Below are 22,434 nucleotides of genomic sequence, written 5' to 3' on the forward strand. Positions count from 1 at the left end.
TCCGGTTGATGCTTGGAGCAAGTGGACTACGCTGTGCAACAGTGTAAAAGACTAGAGTAGGCATGGCCTCAAATGCAAAACTAGTTTCTCAAGAATGTAGACAGTGCCAAAAATCAACATATTTTCTTCAACCGTGATTTATACAGAATGTACAGTGCAGAACCAGGCCATTCAACACAACTGCTCTATAGGAACAGAAGAACAGGAGTGAGCCATTTAGCCCTTCAAGCCTATTGCACCATTCAATGAGATCATGGCTTATCTGCGACCTCTCTTTTACCTGCCTTTACCCCATTCTCCTCCACACCTTTGGCTAACAAAAATCCATCAATTATCAAACATCAATTGCCATTTGCAGAGAGATCCAAACTTTTAAATTCTATGTTAATAAGTTGTAAATTCCAGGAACACAATCATGATTTGATTAATTTCCCAGAGCTTAAGCCTTAAAGTCCAGATATCATTCTAGTAAATCTACTCTGCAGCTTCCTCCAAGATCAATATATTCTTCCTAAGGGAAATGTCTATGGACGTCATCAATATGGAAAGCATTAGACAAATTCCCACATAAAAGTATGTTGGCTGAAGTTGAAGTTCATGGGATTGAAGGCAAGATAATGATCTGGTTCAGAAATTGGCTGAGGCAAGAGCGTAGGGCGTAATGGACAGGTACTACCATATCATGTGTATCAAATACTTTTGATATATTTGGCGAACAGAATCAAAACACTGATCAGAACAGAAAATATGGTGTAACAATCTTTATGCAATTCCATACATTGCTTCTTATTGTGTCTAATGAAGAAAAACATGTCAACCATGCTGCAATTTATTGAAGGTCACATTGAGTCTTGAAGATCGATTCAATGGCATTTTCAAGCAGACAACTGAAAAGTATTCATTATCAGAAGGAAAGTTCCATAATATTTGCCTCTGTTGCTCCTCTCTCCTTTCTACTTCTGGGAGTAAGTCCAATGGGATGGCGCCAGCTGCCCAGTCAATGAGATCTACTCAAATAAATCTTTTCTGGAATCCCATTGTGTCCTGGAACTTTCACGATCTTCATTCCCTCGATGGCTTCATTAACCTTCTGCAGAGATTTCATCCGCGTTATTATGGAGCGGCCACTGTGTGACAGTCATGGCTTCATCTATGATGGCAGTGCAGGATATCCTGTAGTGCAAATCGCTTGATAGTGATAATATCTGTAGGTGCTACACCAGCGGAAAGGTCTGTACTGTAGGTTCTGCATAGCTCTTGCTTGGGTCCTTAAACCTCTTCACAAGTAAGCATCTAAAAGGCTTCAAGGCAATTTTGCACCAAATGTGGTTGGATTGCCAACAATAGTATAAAGCATTTCATACAAGCAATACTCTAGCATTCTGCCCCACATACAATTTTTATATATTTTAGGTCAGACCACTGGCCAAAGATACAATTGATAAAATGCTGGTTTATGGATCACAGATACATCTAGGATCGGTAATGTTTGTCTGGTTGGGGCAAGATTAGGCTTAAGATGACCAGCTCATTCTCAATACATTTTGTCACAAGGCAAGGCCTCTATTATCAGCTTTCCCAACATCATGAAGTCGGTGTATCATTCAAGTTGTCAATCCATACACTGAAATCTCCCATGATGATTTGCTTGACTGCTGATAGTGTTGCATAAACATAAAAAAAGCTATTCTTCAGCTCATCTTCACTTTTGTTTCAGTGGTAGTCTCACAGCTGTCAGGCGTTGATGCCTTTTTGCATGTTCTCAGCAACACTGTAGCGAACTCTAAACGTTACATCAACAGGGATAAGCCAGTGTGATCTTTCATCAATCATACCTCTCACTCAGTGCAGTAATGCTGATATGAGTAGTAAGCCAGCTCTCATGCTGGCTGCAGGATCCTTTGCTAAGCTTTTTTGCATCGTCTGTCAACAAGAATTCATGCAATTTGATATGCGCTCAATGGAACGTGTTTGGTTTTCCTCCCCTCCACAACCAGAGCAAAGAGAACAGCCTACTAGGTACAATTAGCTAGCCCAGCTATTGAGAGGTCACCTTTTCGGGTAAGGTTAGTTGTACAAACTCTACATAGGGCTACTCCATCATCCTGGATACTACCAAACAACCCTGTAACCTCAATTATAAAGCAACGAATAACCAGCATCACAGACTTCCTGCAAGATTATTGTGCAGGACCAAGCCTGCCAACTGGCCATTTGCTCAAAATACAACTCAAAGGTCCTTAGCTGTATTGCCTTTCAAATGCTATTTCAAAAAGTGGGATACATGCTCGCCCTAGTTAACATTTATGTTGGGACTTCCATATACCTTTTGGAGGCTGCAGCAGCTTCGACCCTTCAAAGAGGTGGCTTTTTTGAATGGGCAATAACACTGTATCTTTGAGCTCTGAAATGACTTCATCCAAGCCAGCAACATCATCCCAGGTAACCTAATGAAAGCAAATGAAAACATAACTGAAAAAGCATGGAAATGCTACAAATTAAGGCAGTTTTGATTAAGTAATGTTCAATGCAGTAAAAAAAAAGCAGGCATAGACTAATTTCAATGGCAGATTTTCCTGCTTAGACATTTATTAAAAATTGTTTTCTTTTCAATAAGCTTCATTTCAAAACTAACCAGCACAAATAAGCATTAGCAGTCTGTTGAAAAAAGTTAGATGATTTATTTTTCCAAATGATATTACAGTCCTTAAAAGCCTTAAATAACCTAAGATATTCAGTAATATTTAAGTTAGTAATTTACAAGTGAATCTCCTGTGGTGTTTCTCACACGTGACTTCTAAAAGTAGGAACAGCAGCAATTGTTCTTCTTACAGAATTACCCTTTGATTTCATGTATCCTGAGGGCTTTATAGCTTAACTCAGATATTGTTATCGAAATGGATACGTTTTTTAAAAAAAATAGAAAATGAATAGGGCAGAAACTGATTTTATTGCCGACACCAATGTACTAGTTCTCCAAATGTAACCCTGTCAAAGTGGTCTTTGTATGCATGAACAAAATAATTTAATTCAATTTCTGCTGTCCAACTGTAATGAAATGTTACAATAGTTAAGACATTGCATGTCACAATTTGTGCAAGATACAGCACAGTGACTTATTTTATATTCTAAAGATTGAGCATTACCTGGCACTAAGCCCATATTAGGTATAATTTTTATTTTTAGAAGCATTGTTTGTTAAAGGCAGTTTAACAAGCATGAGGGGCAGAGGGCTGGCCTTCACACTAAATTCAGTTTAAATTATGGTTTATAGCACCTCATCTGGAGAATTGGGTCTCAGTGAAATGTTAAATACATGACACAAGCAAATGAAGAGGGAACAACATTGATGCATTGTCAACATGCTGTATGTGCACAAACTTGTAGCAACTCCAAGAAAATCGAATCCTGCCTCTGAATCAGAGAATAATTATTCTGGTAGATCTATTAAATAGAACTTTGGAAACTCTGAGCTGCTTTTAATAAACCACAGGTAACTAAAGAAATCATCAATCACATACTCAAATTTATTTACCCTCTGTTGGATAAAGTATGTTCACTGTTAGTTGAGTGATTAAAAAATCATCATTACTCAGACCTCAATTTCAGAATTTCTTTGATGATAGCCAAGATTGATTTCCCTGGGTTCCTTATCAAGTATCTACAAGCAGGAACTGAGATGAGAGAAAACACTCTAATTTACTGCAATGATTCATTTTTATTTCTCTGTATAAACAAGACAGCAGTTTTAAAGACCAAGTCAGAAAACAGAATACTGCAGGTGCTGGAAATATTCAGCAGGTCAGGCAGCATCTGTAGAGAGAGAAACAGTGAATGACCTTTCATCGGAACGTCAGTTTTAAAGACGATATTTAAATATGAGAATTCATTTTATGCTTTCCAAAAATGAGAATAATTTAGCAATTGCAACTAAGTAGGCAGTTTCCTAACTCTTAATTTCAAAGCTATGTGCTCACATTCTAAACTTTAAAGTACAATTTTGTTGAAACCACAAATTTTATTTCTACAGTTTACCATTTCATGATTTTTTTTGGCCTTTTTTGCACTAAAAAAGTGTTTCTCAAAGAAGGTAGATTACCTGAAAAATTTAGAAGCAAATGTCTTGGAAATTTAAGTTATGTGATTTTTCTCCCAACAATGAATTGATTTGACAAAGTCTCAGTTCAAAAGTTGGTCAATTTTTCACCCAGCACCACATTTTAAGTTTGAACACAATAAATTATTCACTTTTTAAAAAGCCATATATTATCAAGTTTTATTTCATGGAAAAATGAAACATTAGCTTGAGCCACACACTGCATTGCAGATTCTTTTTTTAATTTCTGTTTTGGGTTTTTAATTTGCAGTTTCTGTTTTCATTATAGGTAAGTTTGTGTGGAACAATCCATAAAAGTTTTAATGCACACTATACTTGATTAAGAACTCTATGTTTCAGATAGGACAATGTATTAAAATGCAGGGTGTATCTGTTCAAAAGAGGATTACTATTGACCTTATAATCAATCAGAGTCAGAATGAAATTAAAAATGGACTTTTTGCCCTCAACTACTGTTAAAAGATAGAATCAGATTGGCTACAGAACAGAAGGAATGACATTTGGCCAATGAAGCTCATGCCAGCTCTCTGCTAGAGCAATTTAGTTTCCCATGGTGCTGCAAGTTTCTCTTCCAGTGCATATCCAATTGTATTTGAAAGCTACAACTGACTTTTCCTCCACCACACTCTCAGGCAGTGCATTCCAGGCCCTAACCACTCGCTGCATTAAAAAGTTATCATGTTGCCTTTGGTTCCTTGGCCAATCTCTCCAAATTGGTATATTCTGGTTTTCCATCCTTCCACCAATGTGAACAGTTACTCTCTATCTAGTTATTTTGAACACCTCTATCAAATCTCCTCTCAACCTTTTCTCTAAGGAGCGCAGCCTAGCTTCTCCAATCTATCCACCTCGATGAAGTCCCTCAAATTTGGAACCATTCTCCTGAATCTTTTCAGCACCCTTTCTGAAGCCATCACATCCTTTCTGAAATGCGGTTTCTAGAATTGGACACAATACTCCAATTAAGTCCAAATTGTTAAATAAGACAAATTAAAAACTAATTAAGCAATTGAAGACACAGCATTACATATTTTGTTTGAAGTGTAGGCATAGGACCATATGCCACTAAGATACACAGTCACAATTGTGACTCTCTGAAAAGCAGGTCCTAATCCTAGATGGACTATTAGAAGAGGTGAAGGTAACTCTTTCCACATGGACAAAGGAGATTTAAGAGGGGATGAGTTTCCCAAGGCTGTTCTTTGGCACTTTTACTTACACTTCTTTTACTAGTCAACTCCAGAGCACCATTAACAGGAGCCTGAGGGCAGGTCACCTACTGATTGAATGAAATGGAACATCAAATTTTATAGGATGCCATAAGACATTACTAAAGAATGTTTCAAGCTGTACTTCTATTTAGAGGAAAAAGCTCAATAAATTTCTACGGAGTAGACGGAAGGTGTCATGTCCTTGACGCCTCATAGCAGCTTTCCGACACTGGTCAACTGGTACTAGGTGGAGCAAGACAAAAATCAAACGACGGCTTATTCCTCTGTACGGATGGTAGGGATAAATACATTTAAATTGCTAGCTAAAAGGAAAATGGAATTTTATATTCGGCAAGTTGCCTCTAATGAGATTTCCACTATATGCCAATTGCAATGGTGCATAGCTAATATAAGGATTAGTAATTCTACTCAATCCATATTTTACCTTCCAAGACAGCAAGAACATCGAACACAATTAAAACATGTCTTACTTGCATACTCAGGGGGTCCACTAGATGGGCTGCAATGTTCATCTCATATTCTGAAAGCTTGACATTTTTTACGCCAATCTGCTTCATTAGTCTTTCTGCCTGCAAGTTAATTAATAATTAATGTAAAATATAAACGAAAGCAAGGACAGTCCCACAGCTGCACTTCAATCATAATTTACTTTGTTGCTTTCCAATTGCATTCAGTATTATGAACTGTTAGCTCAGTGCTCAGTTCGATAGAAACATGTATTACTACATTTTACTTCAAAAGCATATTATATACTTTTCCACAGAACACAAGCTATGAAAATATAGCCAATAAATTTAATGAAAAACCAAGGTTAAAAATATAATTGAACTGAAAGTCACTTAGCTGAACCAGTCTTGTGGATTATACATTAATTAGTTTAACAACAACTTTCATTCATACAGCATCTTTAATGTAGGCTGTCTCAAGGTGCTTAGAGTACAAAGTACAAAGTGACTCAACTTCCATAGCACCTCAGTTATCAGAATGCCAAATATGATCTTGGAAGCACAAACCTGTTAACAATTTTAATCTACTAATAAAATGGCACACTGAGGTCTCTATGTGTTTCTGTAAATACTTACATTCTCCTTTACATTCACCAAGTGTTAAGAAGTTATAGAGTGTGACTTACACAGCGAACACAAACACCCGGGAGAACAGATTCAGCACAATAGACTAAAGGATCATATTCTCAATCTGATACTGCCAAGTGTGGGTTTGAGTATACAGGGGAATACATGAAATGCTCATGTCCCACGAATGAATGAAAAAAAATGTTTGTGGGGATGGGGAGAGAAAGAATATACTGCAGCCTTGTAACTCTAGACCCAGCATTTTTAATGTCAGCTTTAACTGATTCTCAAAATAACCATATTTATCAGAGAAGTCTTGCAGGTTGTAGAATGGGCCGCAGATAGCATTCCTTGCACCTGTGCAGCTCCATCTGTTAGGTAAAATGACTAGGAAGCACTGTTAAGACCAATCTAACGTATTAGAAATACATTGCTCATTGAACAATTGTGCAATGGCATTGATAGGGGCTGTAGATGCCCATAACCTACATTTCCTAGGAATGCTTTAGCCTGGAGGAAGCTGGTTCAGCTGAAGGAAACTTGAAAATATAAAGTTTTTTTATTAAAATATGTGAGTAGCCCACTTAATACCACAAGCACGGTGAAATAAATTTTAGAAATAATTCCCTTAGTCACAGATGTGACATCACCTACAGGGCATTACTTTGTTACCTCAGGCAAAACAACCACCAGCATTTACCTGCTCATAAGGTTGTATTTTACCGGTTTAGGAACTGGAGATGAAGAGGCCTGTTCATGGACGTGTGGGTAATGTTGGCAGTGGTGGTGGGAGAGATATATGCTGGAACTTCTCTTGCTCATCGAACAGGAAAGTGATAAATGAGCTGGAATTGCAATGACACTGCATTGTTGTTTAATTCACAGATGGTACTAAGCAGGAGTTACCATGGTTTTAAGAAGCAACAGTAAATATTAGATTTTAGTGATTTTTGACAAGGCTTGCAGCTGGATAGATCAGTGGCTGAAGTTCAACACAGATAACGCATTCTGAACAAGAGGGCATACCTCCTCCATTAATATTAATACAAAATAAACACATTGCACTAGATAATACCTCATGGAACCTCCCAAAGTTTCTAAATGAAATGACGCATTGACTCTGCCCAATTTCACCATTATTTTCTAAATGCCACGTTATCACATCCCTCATAATCCTGATTGCTCAGGACTATGAAGAACAAGATTAGATCACATGAAAGAAAATGAGCTTATTTTAAAAACCAAGACCGGCCAACAGAACAATTTGCTAGGGAAGGCTGTCCAGGACCCCAGAAATAGTTGGGCATTGCAACAAAAAGTTAGTAGGCTTGGTATACTCTGGAAAGTAATCCTGATGAGCTGAGGACCTTCTTCATCTGAACCTATTTTGCAATGTTCTCGGAAAACATTCAGTTAGTGGGACATCTATATAATATGGTCACTATCTGGGGGAAAGACTCCTCTTTATTTGAAGTGTTAAACAAAAATTAGCATTCATGCCATCCAGTTTGTACTCACAAAGCAAATAATCAAGCTACATCAAGATTATCCAACTCAGTATTTTTAAAAACTGGATAACGTTTGCAATCAATTTTTTACCCAATATTTCTGTTCTACGAGCCTTTCTCCATCATTTAGAGCTCCATCAAAACTTGTCTAAATTTCCATCTTTGAGACTCTTACTCGTTCAATTTTTTTTTCCAAAAATCAATATTCCATGGCGTTGGACAGCTTCTGTCAGCCACCTCCAGGGCCATGTGGAGGCTTAAGAGGAGAAATGATTTGATACCATAGAGCTCAACCACCTTGAAAAGTCAAGTCCCAGTGTCGAGCTCCTTGAACTGTGGACAGAAACGTGGTTTGTGGTGCATGGATTCCCAACTGACGAAAAGGGGATAAAAGTATGAATTATTATTCCTGCTCCAGTTGAATTTTAATAAAATAGTGCAAGAGCTGCTCTTCAAAGTTAAACATTTGAAGAGTATTGAACAGAAATCTGTTATGAAAACACAACAAAATCACCACATCATTAAAAACTCTATAGTCCTGCATTTTTAAATAGTCTGAATGCTAAGGGATTTACAGTACTAGAAATCTGAACTAGTTGTAAAATATTAATAAAACTGCTAGAATAAAGCAATGGAAGAGATCAAAACAGTACTGGTAAGGTTACAGATAGCCGACCTGTTCAAAGCAAGTCAGAGAAGCAAACTAGATGTGTAATAACAAGGAAACATCCAAGTGGTAGGTTATATTTACACTGAGTTAGATTTTTAGCTTAGTTCAGTTAGGAGCACTCTGTTTTGTGTCAACATTGTGGGTTCAAGTCTCACTCCCAAGACTGGGGCACAAATTACGCTGACCCTCCAGAACAGTATCAGGAGGGTTTCTGCATTGCTTTCGGATGACACAATAAACCAAGGCACTGTCTGTCTCTCTCAGATGAATGCAAAATATTCTCTGGCGTAATGTGAAGAACAACGTAGTGCTCATCAGTGTCCTAGCTAATATTTATTCCTCAACCAACATCACAAGCACAGATTTTATGACCATTTATCCAGCTGGTTCTGGGACTAAGTTACTCTGCACAAAGTGGCTGCCACATTAGAACAGCGATTATACTTGAAAGTACTTCATTAGTTGTAAAGCATGGAAATTTCTTTTGGTCATGAAAGGCCCTATATAAAATGCAAGTTCTTTCTTCAACACTCCAATGCAGTATTGAAGATTGTCATTCAACCCATTCTACAGATAAGATGTTAAACCAATGCCGTTTCATTATTTATATGGTTATGAAAAATACAATGGCGGAAGAAGAGGAGAGAATTCTCCCAATGTCTTGCCTAACATCCATGTCTCAACTAACAATTAACTGTCATTTGTTTTATTGCTGTTTTTGGAATTATGTGCCTGACAAAATTTTGCCAACATTGCAGCTCTTGCATTTCAAAGTAATTTAATTGTATTTAACACACAAAGATAATGCTGAGAGAAGGCACTTGGTGCTATATAAGTAGGTCTTCATTTAAACCATCAATTCTTGCAAGCAGGGGTCAAAATAATGTCCTTTTTCCAGGGCTCCTCTTGCGAATTTCTCAAGGGTTACTTTTTGGTTTTCAGGGGCTCATTCTTCATTCTCTCTAATTCCTTTATTAAATGACGCAATCACATAGCAACATTTAAAAAATCAACACAAATACAGAAAGCAAAGAGTATTCTTCATAGATAGATAAAATCAAAGTCTGTATGTACATATAATTAAATCTTTTTAACTTAGAATCTATAAATAAGATGTCTATTATTTTATTATAAATCAATATCCCATATTCCAATTGCAAAATGAAATGGTTCTAACTACTTCGCATAAGGCAACTTCTTGTGAATGAGTCTTACATCTACAGCTCCTTTTTAAAATTAATTGCAAACAATTAGCACTCTTCACTATTCTTTGGTTTTGTCCTGTCAATTTGAGCCTTCATGCCCCTCAATACTCCTGTTTAAAGTTAATGCTGATAAGCATGTCAGGATATTGACTTCCAAAGGTCCCAGTGTGCAACAAGGGAAATACGAAATTAATTCTGCAGCACCAAGCTAACCATCAGATAACGAATGGTTTAATTGATATATATTTCACATTCAGTGATTTTCTTCCAAGTTAATGCACCTCCTCACATGATAATCTTTGCTTTAATGAGACATAGATTGGAACCCCTTAGCACAGAAGCATCCCAGTACATTAAAGGCACATACCACTTTATATAGATGGTTAACTCATGAACCGTACTGCTCCCCAACCCCCACCAAAGCCATGTATTTTACAATGGGCACAAAGTCTAAACACAAATACAGAAACTGGCAGAGGTATGCTGATTATCCGAAATCAAGGAATGTTACAGGTCAAACCATTCAACCTATCGTGCCTGTGTTGGCTCTTTGAGAGAGTGTGATCAAATTAGTCCCCGCTCCCTCCTACTCTTATCCCTTGGTCTGCAATCTTTTTCCCTTTGAATATTTATCCAATTCTCACACCAACTGCAAACTATAATTAATGATTTATTAAAGTCAACTCCCATTGCAGTCAGAGGCCGAATAAAGGCAAGTTTATTCAGGTGGAGGCTTTACCATTTCTCCATCTCATCTGTCCCTCTTGTTGCTGCTGCTTCTCTCCCCACCAGCATGCCCAACTCCAGCCCGTCCACCTCTGAGCTAGGTCCTGGTCCCAACTCGGGCACCATGGTCGCTGACCTTGGATGAGCATCATGGAATGAGACCTTCTGCTACTTGTTGCTATCCTGTTCTCCCTTATCTGGGTTTGGGCTCAGCATGATGGCGGCAGCAGGATCAGCCAGAATAATGCGCTAGCTCCTCCAATCACAGATTCCCTCTCTTCCGCCCTTGCTGCTCCTCCAAATTATTCTGTCCCTGGAGGAAGAGCAAGAGCAGGCGAGGAGCAACCACGATTGGAAGAGCTGGGGCAGTGAGCGTGGGAGAGATAGAATATGTTTGATTGGAGGAACAGCTTCTCAGATTCGGTCTCTCCCATGTAGGGAGGCAATTTTTCTCTCATTCATCATCCCCATCATTGATTTTTTTTTTTTTGCAAGCTTTTGGGGGATTTCAAGGGTGAATTTTCCCATCGCCCCAGTATATTTTGAACCCTGCTCACAAGAGTTAAGAGCAAAATAGAAACTAACAGCTGTGCTGAGAGACATTGTATTCACATAGAGCTCTTTATAGTCTCGGGACACTCCACATCACTTGCTGGACAATGGAGGTCTTTTTGACATTTAGTCACCTTTGAAATTTATATAAATGTGCGTGCAGCAAGGTTCCACAACAATGAGATAAAAGGACTATTTCAAGTTGGTTTGGGGGTTGTTGGCTGACAGTTAAAAGTTGATGGGTCACCAGAAGAAACACCTGCTTTTCTTCAAACAGTGTCATAGCATTGTTTGCATCCACGCAAGCAGGTGCTTAACCTCTCATCAGAAAGATCCCTGTAGCAGTGCAGCATTCCAATACTGGTGATAGTATGGCTGCATCCAATATATGTGCCTTGTTAGTTTACTATATCTTGTGTTAATTCAAGAAAGCCAGTTGATAGAGCTGGAGACAACCTGTACATATTATAAAATTTACATATTGTAAGTATATCTCTCCTAATCAACGACCACATGAAACCCTAGCAAAATTGCAGGTGATGGGAATTGGGAAAAAAACTCTCCACTGGTTGGGGTCATACTTAGCACAAAGGAAGATGGTTGTGGTTGTTGGAGACCAATCATCTCAGTCCCAGGACATCACTGCTGGAGTTCCTCAGGGTAGTGTCCTAGGCCCAACCATCTTCAGCTGTTTCAATGACCTTCCCTTCAACATAAGGTCATAAGTGGCAATGTGCACTGATGCTTACACAATGTTCAGTACCATTCACATCTCAAGTACTGAAGAACTCCATGCAGCCAGACCTGAGCATTCAGGTTTGGGCTAATAAGGGGCAAGTAACTTTGCAAAATACAAGTGGCAGGAAATTACCATCTCAAACAAGAGAGAATCAAACCACATCTCCATGACATTCAAGGTCATTATCATCAAATCATGCAGTACCAACATCCATTAACCAGAAACTCAACGGACCAGTCATATAAACCCATGGCTACAAGGGCAGGTCAGAGGCTGGGTATTCTACAGCAAGTGACTCACCTCCTGACTCCCCAAACCCTTTTGATAATCAATGAGGCACAAGCCAAGAGTGCGATTTTATACTCTCTTCTTGCATGGATGAGTGCAGCTCTAACAACACTCAAGAAACTTGATATCATCCAATACAAAACAGCCCACTTAATTGACATCCATCCACCACCTTAGACATTCATGCCCTCCGTCATTGGTGCACAATGGTAGCAGTGTACCCTCTACAGGATGCAATACAGCAAGGAGAGGGATGATGCAGACATTTTAGTTAAAGAGGAGGCGTGTGAAATATTATATTCAATAAGCATAATGAGAGAGGAAGTACTCGAGGGACTGGCATCCTTGAAGATGGATAAATCACCAGGGCTGGATAGATTGTATCCCAGGTTGTTAAAGGATGCCAGGCAGGATATAGCGGATACTCCGAGGATCAATTTCCAATCCTCACTAGGTACAGGTGAGGTACCAGAGGATTGGAGGTCTGCGAATGTTGTACCAATATTTAAAAAGGGTGCGAGGGATAGGATAGAAAATATAGGCCAGTCAGTCTGACTTCAATGGTGGGCAAATTATCGGAATCAATTCTGAGAGACAGGATAAACTGTCACTTAGAGCGGAACAGATTGATCAGGGATAGTCAGCATGATTTTGTTAGGGGAAGATCGTGTCTTACTAATTTAATAGAATTTTTTGAGGAAGTAACAAGGAGGATTGATGAGGGTAGTGCAGTGAATGTTGTCTACGTGGATTTTAGTAAGGCATTTGAAATGGTCAAAAAAATGAGATCCCATAGGATACAGGGGAAGGTGGCGAGTTGGACCCAAAAATAGCTGAGCAACAAAATACAAAGGGTAATAGCCAATGGATGTTTTTGCGAATGGAAAGCAGTTTCCAGTGGCATTCCACAGGGCTCAGTGTTGGGGCCCTTGCTGTTTGTTGTATATATTAATGATCTGGACTTAAATGTGGAAAGCATGACTGGAAAATTTGCAGATGACAAAAATTAGCCATGTAGCTGATTGTGAAGAGGATACCTGTTGTCTCCAGAATGATATCAATAGTTTGGCTGAGTGGGTGGAAAAGTGGCAAATGGAATTCAATCTGGAAAAGTGTGAAGTGATGCATTTAGGGAGGGCAAACAAAGCAAGGGAATACTCAATAAGTTGGAAGTCATTGAGAGGGGTCTGTTATGACTTGGCTGATGCTGTGTGCAAGGTGGTCCAAATCTACAAGGGAAACTTGGTCCCACTATCACAACAGTTTGCAATTTGTATTTATTACGAGGAGGTGTGCACTGAATTCAGAAGTAATGAGTCCACCAAGACCTTTAGAGATTTTAAGTCAAATTAAAATATTAACAAAATAAAAGATTTCAAACACACACATAAGACTAAAATTACTTAGTACTATAACAACTCCTAAAATTCCTAAATAACTTGACTCCCAGTTACATACCCACTTTAAGGCAACAGTCCAAATAAATTTTAGATTTTAAAATAGACAAATTAACACAGTACCCATTTGACCGTGGATTTCCAAATGGCTTTCTCCAACTTCAGTTACTGGAGACAGCTGACTTATGCACAAATGGCTTCTTGAAGGCTGTTTCACACACCGCTGTTAGATCTTACGTGGCCTTCTGACACATAGCCTTTCAATCTCCTTTATATATGTTTCTCCCTTTTCAATGTGTAAATTCTACTGTTCCATATGTCTTTGGAATAGTACCTTTCCCATAATATAAAAACTTTCATGTTGCCAATATTGTCAGCAACCTTTGTGGAAAATAAACACATTCCTTAGCCTTGCTTACCTGACTAGTTGTAAACAGACTAACATCCCCTTGAAATCCAAACAATCCCTTCACTTATCTAAAAATGCAAATACCCTTCACACCTTACACGCTAAGCCAGCACCCATGTTTACTCATTAGCATTTCAAACACATTTCTACACCTAGCTTCTTTTGATAATTCCAAACTTGCAGTCTACCTGACTCCAAATATAATTAAATCACACACACAGACCCAACTATACTCACACCCATAAACCTATTTCACAATAAAGCAGAAAAATATTCTGAAAATTGTTATACTTTCATAACAGGTCGATGAAGAGTGAGACCTTGGAGTGTATATACACAGGTCCCTGAGCATGACTGGACAGGTGGGTAAGGTGGTAGAGAAAGCATATGGAATGCTTTCCTTTATTGGAAGAGGAATTGAATACAAAAGCAGGGGTGTAGTGATGGAACTGTATAAAACACTGGTAAGGCCACAGCTGGAATTGTGTACGTAGTTCTGGTTACCACATTACAGCAAGGACATAACTGCTCTGGAGGGAGTGCAGAGAGGATTTACAAGAATGTTGCCAGGGCTTGAAAACTGCAGCTCTGAGGAAAGATTGGAAAGGCTAGGGTTGTTTTCCTTAGAACAGGGGAGGCTGAAGGGTGACCTAATTGAGGTGTACAAAATTATGAGGGGCCTCGATAGGATTGACAGGAAAGACCCATTTCCCTTTGCTGAGAGGTCAATTGCCAAGGGGCATAGGTTTAAGGTGATTGGTAGAAGGATTAGAAGGGACATGAGGAAAAACTTTTTCACCCAGAGGGTGTTGGATCTGGAATTCACTGCCCAAGAAGGTGGTTGAGGTTGAAACGCTCAACTCATTTAAAAGGTACCTGCATCTGAAGTGCCGTGACCTGCAAGGCTGTGGACCAGGTGCTGGAAAGTGGGATTAAATATGAGCGGCTAGTTTATTTTTTTCTCTTTTTTGGCCGGCGTAGACATTATGGGCTGAATGGCCTCTTTGTGCGCCATAAATTTTCTATGATTCTAACTCATTAAGGATTCTTCAACAACATCTACCAAACCTGCAACCACATCTGCCTAGAAGAATCAAGGGCAGCAGCAAATGCATGGGAGCATTACCAACTCCAAGTTCCCCTCCAAACCACACACCACCCTCACTTGTAACTAGATTGCTACTTCTCCACTGATGCTAGAAATCCCCCCACCCCTCAACAAACTGTGCGTGTACCTTCACCGCATGGACTTCAGCGATTCGTGAAGGCAGCTCACCACTTTCTGAAGGGCAATTAGGGATGGGAAATAAATGCAGGCCTTACCAGCAATGTCCACATCCAATGAAACGTATAAAAAATATTTCCTCGCTTGTACACTTGCTGAATTGTAACCGCGGAATCTGTTTCACTTTCAGGAAAGAGATTTATAATTGTGCTTCTTATTTCGTAGAGTTTCAATCTGTAAAGTCAACTGTTTGCATAACTGCTGAATGAACCAATAAACCCTCATCTCCATGGCACCATGCCTTTCAACCATGCTTGCATCCAAGATGAAGAATGCCATGAATGAGGTGCAGCCACCACCAACAGTTGCCAAAAAGCCAAGAACTAATCAACTATAAATTTGTCCCTTGCTGGCCAATCTGGCTTTAGAATGGAGCCATACTAGGGAAAATTTCCAATATGACTAGAAATCGCCTCAAGGGATATAAAAGATAAACTTAATGGAGACAATTCACAGCACTCTATCCTTGATAGCACCTACTAAAGCGAAAAAGTTAAATTATTTGAAATATTAAAAGAAGGTATTGTAAGAAAAAAATCATGGCCCATGAAGAATATAATAAATCGTATTATTAAATATCTTGCAGAGGGTACACACTTCCTGTTACTTTCTTTTTGGTCACACTTTGACAACGTTACCCATCTTAAATTAAGTAACCATTGCTCATGCAATTTGATGAGACATTTTCTGGTCCTTAGATAGTGCAGTTTTCTGAAATCATTCTTCCAACTATTCCGCCATTTTTAATATAACATATTCATCAACTGCTAGTAGGTAACACCATCATTAATTTACAGCTGATACAGGATCTAAACTGATGAGTATTCAGTTCATCTCATTTATGAAGACATAATAAATCTCTGTCTCAGCTGACCATGACACATGTACAAATCTCTAAGCATAAAGAATGAGCAGAGGAAAGGCTAAAACGTTCCAAAATGCCATCACATTGTTATATGTGTTATAATGTATAAAACAAGATACCAACCTGCTTCTGTGCTTCCATTTTTTGCTTTCTCGTTGGATCAATGGCATCTACCATCCATTTGATAGTGTAGTATGTTACTGCACCGAATATCGTCAGGCGAAAAATTAAACCAACTATTTCATTGCGTGACAGAGGCCGAGTCAAAGATTCTGTTGGGATTTCTTTTAAAACCATCTTTACTGCTAGATCTAAAGGCAAATAAAAAGATTTCATTTGTTAACTCCCACATTATTTCCAAAGGTTACTGTGATACCTTCCGTGCAAATTGAACTCAATCTCATTTCACTTATGTAAAGAACTAAGGTTTATAAAATAACAGTTAATACTATACTAACTTCACCGACTCGATTTTGCAGCTGGTATAAACTCTCCGTGCCTCACGAAGGAACCAGAGTAAATTTGCCTGAACTTCACTCACATGTGCCTTTTTATCCTTTTTGTTGGTGAATTAAAATCCATCAAAAATTTCATGTTCATCACATGGTAAGCCATTTTTTTCCTCCAGCTTTTCCAATGATCCTACAGCTTATTGTATATAAATTCCAATTTTGGGGCGTTAAATAGTACAGTATTTACATAACGGTCAGATGTACAATTGAGTGCATTATTCTATACAACTAGTTCCAATATGTATGGTAACAGAAAATTTATTTAGATACTGTAATTGTAAACTTGTTTTCCTGTTCCACACTACTATGGCAATACACAGCTTAGCAAAATGAAAGTTTCACTTTCTCAGGAGGTAGAAACCTTACACTGGACAACATTTTATTTTACAAATATCTGAATCAATCAGAAATTGATCACAACTAGTAACTATGCTTGAAACATTGCTGCTGAATTTTAATAAGTCATAGAAGAACCAACAATGCTATGTTTTACTTCTGAAAAGAAATCCTCCCAGACCGTTAGATGTCACAAGCATCTGTGGCATGATTGTTTCTATGTGATTTCCCTGTCCTGCTTTGTCAGGTGCTGGTATTACACAGGCGACTTTTTGCAAACAAAGATAGATAAAGAATGTTTTGACATAGACAATCTACTTCACACTACCAATGGTCTCCTAGAAATTAAGGCATTACCTCGTTGTACTGTGTGCTACCTAAATGCAACTGATTGTCAGTACAAAAACCATTAATTAAAACAAATGCAATTTCTGCTTCTATGCTGAACACTATGTTAGTCAATTTCTAAGAGCAATAAGAGCAGCCTACAAAATATTAAATTAGTCATCACATTTTAGTTATAACCTGAATACGTCAAAGCCCCAAGCTTGTCAACCATCTACAAGGCACAAGTCAGGGGCATGATGGAATACTCTCCATTTGCCTGGGTGAATGCAGCTCCAACAACACTCAAGAAGCTTGACACCATCCAGGACAAAGCAGCTCATTTAGTTGACACCCCATCCACAAATATTCACCCTCTCAATCACCGCCACATAATGGAACCATGTGTAACATCTACAAGATCCAATGCAGAAACTCACCAAGCCTCCTTAGACAGCACTTTCCAAACCCATGACCACTATCATCTAGAAGGACAAGGGCAGCAGACACATGGGAACATCACCACCTGGAAGTTCCCCTCCAAGCCACTCAGCATTCTGACTTAGAAATATATCACAGTTCCTTCACTGTCGCTGGATCAAAAGCCTGGAACTCCCTCCCTAACAGCACTGTGGGTGTACCTACACCACATGGACTGCAGCGGTTCAAGAAGGCAGCTCACCACCTTCTCAAGAGAAATTCACAGAATCACAGAGCAGAAGAGGCCCTTCGGCCCATCGAGTCTGCACCGACATGAAAGAAACACCTAACCGACCTACCTAATCCTATTTACCGGCACTTGGACCATAGCCTTGAGTGTTATGACGTGCCAAGTGCTCATCCAGGTACGTTTTTAAGGATAGGCAATAAATGCTGATCTAGCCAACGACACCCACATCCATGAAAGAATGAAAAATATATATACTTGCAGTGCAATAACCAGTAAACCCCATTGGGAACAGATTGTGTTAGACATTGGGCACACTTTAGCAGATCAACTTTCAGACCGAATACGCAATGTCACGGTGAAATAGTTATAGTTGGTGTTTTTCATTACAAATTTGACGCTTGATGAAACAAAATTTATCTCCATACTCTGAACTTTCGCTTGATTATTACTAGTCTCACATAATTTTGAGGTAGCTGCTTTCCAGAAGACTTGAATACTGCGTATTTCACCAAGGGGTTAAACTGTGAACAGCTGGTGTTAACTCCTCGGGATCGTTTCCCGGTAAAACCCGTTCCCTCTAAACACCCTCCTCGTTTTTTGCCAGTTCCACTTTCTGTTTTTGCTTTCCACTTTCTGTCCAGTTGTTTCCACCCTCGAATAAGCACAGTAACATCAGGAATAATTTAAATGAAAGTCAACTTGACGGCCATATCACATATTCTTCAAGGTTAAACTCCGACCGGTGAGACTCCCTCAATGACCCTTGGAGGCCGGAGCCTGCCAGGCCCAGCCGGATGGGTGTTTGCCTGGACCCGGGCTCGGGCTCCTTCTCTCCGCCGCCCGGGGAAGGCAGAGAGGCCGCCTGAAAAATGTCCCAAAACCGGCCGCCGACAGCCACCTCCTCGCTCCGGGAGGCACCCACCCGCTCCCCCAACTGACCCGCCTCTGCCTGTGAGGGAAGGACACTCAGACTGCCCGCTCTTTCCCACAAAAACCTGCAGCGAGGAGGAGAAAGCAGCCAAACAGGGACTCACCTGGCCTGGAGCGCCCAGACAACTGCGCTCTAACACTACCCACCTTCCGCTTCCGTGTCCGTCCCAACACAGCGTCCAGGGAACAGTGAGCCCGCACAATAGTTCCGCAGGACAGACTTACCCTCAGCTGAAATCCTCCTCCTCCAGCTACCATGCCCTAAAAGGGTTTTGTTGGCGACCATGGCCTTACACTGGATTGGTACATGATTATGCTTGGCAAGGTACTGCAGTGGTTTGCTGTTGTCTTCTGCCATATGGCTGACCCGAAAACTGTCCCGCTCTTACTGCCTGCCATCAGGCGTGCTGGAAGGATTGGCTGATATCTGTTTGGCAGGTTATGAACACACCTTCAATGGCCGTCAAGTCCTGGAGTGGGAGTTGAATTACAGAATGGTTGCGTGCAGAATGAGGCCATTCGGCCCATCGTGTCGGCACCAGCTCTAATTAGCAATGCACCTAGTGCCATTCCCCCATCTTCTCCTTGTAGCGCTGCACATTCTTCCTTTTCATATAAAAGTCTAATTCTCTTTTGAATGCCTCGATTGAAGTTGCCTCCATCACACTCTCAGGCAATGCATTCCAGGTCCTAGCCATAACCAAAATATATGATTTGGGGTGGTACATAAGATCACAGACTCCGCTCTGATCCGTACTGACACATTTAACCTCAGCACCAAGCATGGTGGTTAGAAGCAAAGCAGAGAGCATTATCTGAAGTCAAAATTAACCTTTTCTCTCAGCACCTCCCCAGAAGTAGCTGCTGGCCACACTGTTCAGGCTCACACTTGGGCAGGTATCACATCAAGGGGTACCATTGGACAAACCATATTGGTTCAGATTCACTGTCAGCTGCAAAGCAAGAGTGTTCACCGCTGACCTTGAAGAAATGTTACCTATAAAGATCTAGCAATCTTTGTGGCAAGAATTTCCAACTTCCCAAAGGCAGTTTAAATCTGGCACCAAATCACGGGGATGTCTTGGCATGCAGCAGCAGTGATGTCAGCAAGCAGATAGGCAGCCATTCACATTGAAGTATTCACACACAGCAAACCAGGAAGTTAAAAGCACCTAATGACCCTCATTTTGAAATTAAATTTTCAGATACTTAAATAAATGTATTGAAATAGAGGCTGAAATAAACATTTTTTATGTTTTTTAAAAATAGGTTAATATTTGATTGTTCTGGAAAAATCAGCATGCTACAAATATAAAACTAGCTTTAAGGGCCAATAGGGGCGATTAACATTAATTATGAAGTTAGCAAAAACCTGCCTCACTCAACAACGTGTAACTTTCTCCAGGGTTTTTTATAGTGAGACCAACAGTTTTAAGAGAAGCAGTTCTCATCAATTCCTGATTTCAAGGGAGAGCAGACTGTGGGAACTGCTACATCATACCCAATGGGGGAGCATGGACTCACTACAGCAAGTTCTGTTTTTCTGCATTATTTTGCGTGAGCCCCAATTCTCAAAGTTGCTCCCAGTTTCAGTGAAATAATCATGGCGAATATTGAGTTTCATTATTATTACCACCAGAAAATTTGGGCCAGTAAGAGTCAACACCTTTGGAAGGAGTAGGGAGAAGGTTTGTAAAAAAACATGATGTTTCTTACTATATATCTTCAAATAACATTAAATGTCACAATGAGGAATTTAAGAAATTAACAGAACTTCAAAACCACCAATTATATTTTATTCACTTGGCACAATATGAAGAACTATTTCCTCAGAATTAAAAATTTTGAAGAGTTCTTTTAGAGATGACACCAACTTCAGCGAGAGGCATCATAATGCTGTGAAAATGATATAAGGAATATAAAGCGCAGCTGTTTCATTGATCTTCCTTTGCAAGCTGACAGCACTTGCTTCACTCCATCTCTCAAATGCATCACTTAATCTACTAAATTATTATGTAGTTAGGGGCCTTCTTTTACAGAAACAATTTTCACATCATGGAGATTGGCAGCGGCACAATATTTTCTAATTTCTGAAATTTTGGCATTAGGAAAGCTGACTTTCCATTCTGGCTTGTTATTAGCTACTGAAGTTCCACAGCTGTATAACACATACCAAGCCATACCTTGGGCTGGGTTTTGTGGAGCCTGCTGGAGTGGACAAGATGGTGGGTGGGCACATAGAATTGCGTGGGAGGCCATGCGCCAGACTCAGCCACAGGAAAACTGTAAGCAATTAAGTCAATGACTGGAAGATAACAATTGGGGAAACCTGCAGCCTGTTGGCAGCGGGAAGCTCATCAATATGCTTAATTGCCCTCTTGCATGTAATTTAAATGCAATTCAACGCTATTTAACTCTTCTCCCTGATTTAGTGAAACTCACATGTGTCTCTCATACCTTCAGTAATACGGCCAATGAAAGCTGGTGACTTTTATGTGGCTTCCTTGACTCAGTGTGAGAGTCCTTTGGACTTCCAGGAGATTGGATTGATCTTGGAGATGTTTTCTCTACGTAACAAATTGCTGAGCTGACACACTGAGGGGCAGAGCCTCAGGCAGGAAATTCAGATCCTAAGAGTACCAGGTCCAAAATTTAAAGGGTCATCCCTTAAAGTGGCATCACACATCTGAGTCCCTAAGAGGGGATACTTAGGAGACTGCCTGCAAGGAAATGGAGAGGTAGTGGCAGCATTGGAATCATCCAACCCGTTCTTCATTCTCAGGTGCTGGAGGGAATGCACTGGATGGACTGAGACATATTGGACCCCAGCTGAACCCGTTGATGCTCTTGTGTGATGACGAAGGAATCTTCTCCCTGCACTGTGTTTTTATGCTGGAGCAACAAAAATTCGGATGCCAGAGACTTAGCTGCAGAACTTTCTTAAAAAGCCTACAAGGCAATTTCTAACTCTAACACAGGGCTGGTTGCCCTTTAAACATGGTGCCAGATCCTGCGAGGACATCACATAATGCAGCCTTCCCAACATCAGAGTCACCCCCTGCCAGGTGATCCAGCGCCAAGTTCGCCTCACTCACATTCACGAGCTTGCTGTCACATAATCGGATTTAGCCGATGGCCACAGACCCACACCACATCCTTGACAACTTTCAGGCCTGAGGGTGGATCCATCGACGATAGGGCTAAATCCAGCCCAATAAGTTTAACTACCTCACACTTGGTACACAAAATTAATGCTTAGTTTCAGAATACAGAATCAGCTAATTTAAATGCTTAAAGATAGCATGGTAAAGACATGATGTCTGTTCTTTGTTGACTTTTCATTTACACATAGCTTTGCATATGTCTATGAAGTGTCACAACTGGCAGTATTGTATTGTGGCATAGAGAACATGATAGATAATTTAGGCCAGTAGGTTAGAAAATACAACAGATAGGTCATGAAAACAGGAGCCTCATCAGAATAAAAGATAAAGTTGCAGAGTATGGCTGTAGGTGAATTCATTTTCTATCTTAGAAATCATGTACATCTTCACAGACATTTGTCACCAAGGTACTCAAAATAACTTTCAGAACCA

General features: G+C 39.8%; 1 protein-coding gene across 3 annotated transcripts in view; it reads right to left on the reverse strand.

Annotated features, from left to right (window-relative positions):
• atad1b (ATPase family AAA domain containing 1b) overlaps positions 1 to 19,013 on the reverse strand; it is a 39,203-nt gene extending 20,190 nt beyond the window's left edge. Inside the window, exons 1-4 of one of the 3 annotated variants that reach the window (XM_041209604.1) lie at positions 18,943 to 19,013; positions 16,190 to 16,377; positions 5,820 to 5,918; positions 2,327 to 2,447 (exon numbers count right to left, since the gene is read on the reverse strand). In XM_041209604.1, the coding sequence (XP_041065538.1) occupies positions 2,327 to 2,447; positions 5,820 to 5,918; positions 16,190 to 16,363 (394 nt within the window). In that variant the 5' untranslated portion in view covers positions 16,364 to 16,377; positions 18,943 to 19,013. Of the gene's footprint in view, positions 1 to 2,326; positions 2,448 to 5,819; positions 5,919 to 16,189; positions 16,378 to 18,366; positions 18,497 to 18,942 lie in introns of those variants that run through there. The other 2 variants (XM_041209605.1, XM_041209603.1) reach the window with 2 other exon arrangements.
• Positions 19,014 to 22,434: the final 3,421 nt, after the last annotated feature.

Source organism: Carcharodon carcharias, chromosome 17 (assembly GCF_017639515.1).
Source record: "Carcharodon carcharias isolate sCarCar2 chromosome 17, sCarCar2.pri, whole genome shotgun sequence".
NCBI lineage: Eukaryota > Metazoa > Chordata > Chondrichthyes > Lamniformes > Lamnidae > Carcharodon > Carcharodon carcharias.